Source organism: Eimeria acervulina, genomic scaffold, assembly GCF_000499425.1.
Source record: "Eimeria acervulina Houghton genomic scaffold, Eah_scaff172, whole genome shotgun sequence".
NCBI lineage: Eukaryota > Apicomplexa > Conoidasida > Eucoccidiorida > Eimeriidae > Eimeria > Eimeria acervulina.
Window position 1 is genome coordinate 43,497 of NW_013550136.1, and position 3,714 is coordinate 47,210.

At 46.1% G+C, this 3,714-nt stretch overlaps 2 protein-coding genes across 2 annotated transcripts; both read left to right on the forward strand.

Annotated features, from left to right (window-relative positions):
- Positions 1-1,006: 1,006 nt before the first annotated feature.
- Positions 1,007-2,224, forward strand: EAH_00023060 (hypothetical protein; the record flags this gene model as incomplete). Its single annotated transcript, XM_013396879.1, has 2 exons — positions 1,007-1,046; positions 1,404-2,224. 2 exons carry the CDS (start codon positions 1,007-1,009, stop codon positions 2,222-2,224), a joined length of 861 nt encoding a protein of 286 aa, XP_013252333.1.
- An 81-nt stretch (positions 2,225-2,305) lies between these two features.
- Positions 2,306-3,457, forward strand: EAH_00023070 (hypothetical protein, conserved; the record flags this gene model as incomplete). Its single annotated transcript, XM_013396880.1, has 1 exon — positions 2,306-3,457. The coding sequence occupies one exon, from the start codon at positions 2,306-2,308 to the stop codon at positions 3,455-3,457; it is 1,152 nt and encodes a 383-aa protein (XP_013252334.1).
- Between the last annotated feature and the right edge of the window lie 257 nt (positions 3,458-3,714).

Consider the following 3,714-nt stretch of genomic DNA (forward strand, 5'->3'; position numbering starts at 1 on the left):
AATTATATATATATATATATATATATATATATATATATATATATTATAGGGTAGGTAATACATAGTAGCAGCATTGGGTGAGAGCTGTTTTCTACAGCATCAACATTTTGAAGACCAACAGCAAAGCATTTATATGATTGAAGAAAGCGAAGTGCAGGGAAACCCCAGACCAGCAAACACACAAAATATTAGTATATTAAGGAGACATAAAACACTTTTTACAGCTGAAGCTGTTGGCGAGGAATGAAGACATATCCATCAGTTTTTTCTTTTTGTAAACCTTCCCTATCTACTTTCTTAAATGCATTTGTGTGTAAATACACACAAATGCAGATACACCCAAATGAAGGCATCTGCATTTGCGGGTATTTACACACAAATGCAGATACACCCAGATGAAAGCAAAGCATAAAAGGTCTTTCACGCATTTACACGCATATTTACACATATTGATAGACAAAGTCTTAAAGTAAACTTCGAAGATTTATTGTAATAAGGCACCTAATAGTGCAGAAAGCAAACAGCAGTAGAAGGCAATACCAACGACCAGTGTGAAGACGGTAATGTACAGAATATACAAAATATATACAGTATATAGTATATATATGTATTTGCATACTACACTCTGTGTAGTATATATATATATATATATAGAGCAAACGAGGAGAAAGCATTGAGGAAACCGCAAAAACTCGGGCGAGAGCTGCGTGCGAAACGAGTTTGTTAAACTCAGCAGTGTGTGGAGGGAAAGGAGCAGATATAACTTCTACAAAGAGAAGGATAGTAAATAAAATTGCATTAATCTGTGTTATTCGTGTTTTTCTATTGTTTTAGTGAAGAAAAATCAATGCAACATTTCGTTCATTTGTATTCTGTCGTTTTTTGCTGCTCTAGACAGGAGACCAACCAATGTAGAACAGGAATAATACTCTGCATCTTAACTGATTTTCCCTCCTTAAAAGACTAAACTGCAATACGATAGTGTTTTAAGAAGTATTTCGCACTGATGTTTCTTCTTTTTTCGGCAAGACATTACGAAATTTGTGGTAGGTAAAGTTGCCGCGTGCGTGTTGGGTCCATTGGCTCTCCTCAACGGCACCATCGCCCAACAGCAACAAAAAGAAACTTCAGAACGTAAACATCAGATATTAATGCGAAAATAACTCTTTTTAAAATGGTATCATTTTATTTTGCAAGAATTAACTGCAGATTTCAGGTGTATATGCCGGTACCCTCACGCGCAATCTGAATCTGTTGTATCTTGTATGGCGCGTGCGGGGCTGGTGGTTTCCCCTGTTACTATTCAGTCTTTTTTTGAACTATTTAACTCTTTTAATCTACATTTTGTTTAAAATAATATATTTTTAATACAAAGATCGAGTTTTTTTACGCTTGTTTCCCAGCAGTAGAGCTCCGAAATCAACGTGGCGAGAACCTACCGCTGTCGAAACCGGAACTTGGCGTTCAGAAACTGCAGGCAATACCAGCATTGAACAAGGCATGCGACTCAATTATTTTAAATTTATCGCATGTTTCTTTATTTCGCTCTGTGTTCACCAACGTATTCACAGAAGAGGCTGAAGAATTTCAACCTACGGAGGTCTGCTGCCCTGCTGCATCGTTAATATCTGCAATGAAAAGCGCCACAGAAATACCTCATGGGGCAAGGGAGGGGACCCCTGTGGGGCCCCCTCCCTTCGCAGCTTCCTTGGAGGCCCCTGCAACCGCTCACGCGCCTCCAACTATCGCCGCTATACCCGCGGAGTGCCCGAGATGTTCTCGGGGTTTTCTTGACATTACCGAGTTGCTGAGGCAGGGGCTTAAATGTGCGTTTGACTGCAGCAAATGCACAAGGCAGCAAATGCATCTGAAGCTGTTGTTTACCCCTTCTCATGTTGCATGGATGCAAATTCCCATGGTAGACATCTTTTACTCGTTTGAAGGCTCAGGTATCTGCAAGGTATGTACACCTCACGTTCGGTTGGGTTTGTGTGCAGCAATGCCGCCTAACCTCGTTGTGTGCGGCAACGACAATACCTTTGCAGAATATGTTCCGGTGAGACGATGCCACAGCAACAAGAGCAGCAGCAGCATCACCAGCAGCAGCAAAGCAGCAGCACAGCAGCAGCAGCAGCAGCAGTCGCAGCAGCAGGAACTAGTCGATATGAGGCGGTTTGCGTATGAGTTGTGCTTGTTTTGTGCTCTTCTTTCCTTCTCCTTGTGATAGACATCGCTATTGCCTTACACATTGGAAGAGCAGGTATGGCTGGGGGGCCCCACAGCTGCAGCTGCATGCGCTTCAACGATGAACGAAGGAGTTCCTGATACAGCAGGAGGAGGTGCCCATACACCTGAAGCCCGTGATAGGGATGCCGCGCTGCTGCTGCCGTATGTGAGGCTCCAAGCAGCAGCAGCAGCAGGAAATATCTCCCCCCAAGAGCAAGTTGCAGTGATGCAGCGCCTCGTGCTTCTGCTGCTGCCAATCTTCGAGGGGTGCGGCCCCACAGCCACCTTTCTGCGCTGCATCTTTTTTAAGAAACCGCTGCCCCCCATACATGCCGCTTATATGGCAGGTCGCTACTCCGCAGCAGGAGCAGCAGCAGCAGCAGCAGCAGCAGAAGGCAAGCAGGGCTCTGCAGCAGGAACACATGTTCCACCTGCAGCAGCCACTGTTGAATCTGCTGCTGCTGCAGTAAAACCTACTGCAGCAGCAACAGAAACGGCTTCTGCAGCAGCTGAACGAACTGCCGATATAGAACCAGAAGCAGAAACAGCAGCAGCAGCAGCAGCAGGTGCACTAGCAGCAGCAAGTGCAGCAGCAGCAGCAGGTGGAGCAGCAGGTGATGGTGAAAGTGCGTTGGATTCTTCAGCATTGGCTCTGACGTCTCGCTTAGAGTTGCTGCGGGGGTTTTGTGCTTTGTATGCTCGCATATGCGTGCGGCTGCATGCAATAAGTTGTTTTGGGGCTTTAGAAGCGGTAGTATTTCAAGAAGAAGCAGAAATAAGTTCTGTAGAGACGGCGTGGGGTATGCTGCTGCGACTGGGGCCGCAGCAGCTGCAGCAGCAGGAGCAGCAGCAGCAGCTGCAGCAAGGAGGAGAGGGTGTGCTGCAGCGTCTCATTGATGAAAGAGAAGATGAGCTCGCTCTATGGGCATGCGGCAGTTGGCCTATCGAAGATATGTGTGTTAGAGAGTTGCTGAAGTGGGAGGGCTTTGATAAAGACTCCAAATCGAGTGCTGCTGCTGCTGCTACTGCTACTGCTACTGCTCCTGCTGCTGCTGCTGCTGATGATGATGATTATGCAGAGAAGAAATCACTGCCTCTCTCAAGACAAGAAAGACTGCTGCGGTCTCTCCCTGCAGCGGTGGAGCTTCTTTCTACAGACGAAGAAACAGCAAGAGGTGAGACATACTACTCTATTCAGCCCTTGTCTCTTCTTAGCCTGATCTTCTCTTAGAAGCCAGCAGCACCCACTGCATGCAAGCATGCCTGCATGCACAGTTGGAGTGTCTGGATGGGTATGCTGCTGCTGCTTCTGCTGCTGCTGCATGCATGCATGCATGCATGCATGCATGTGCTTGTTTGTTTGCATGCAGCTGCATATTGCTGCTGCCGCTTCCTGCAGCAGATAGCACTGTTTGTTGAGTGCAGCGCAGTAGCAGTAGAGATGGAGTCTGCTTTAATTGCTCTTTATAACCCATCATATTATATCTC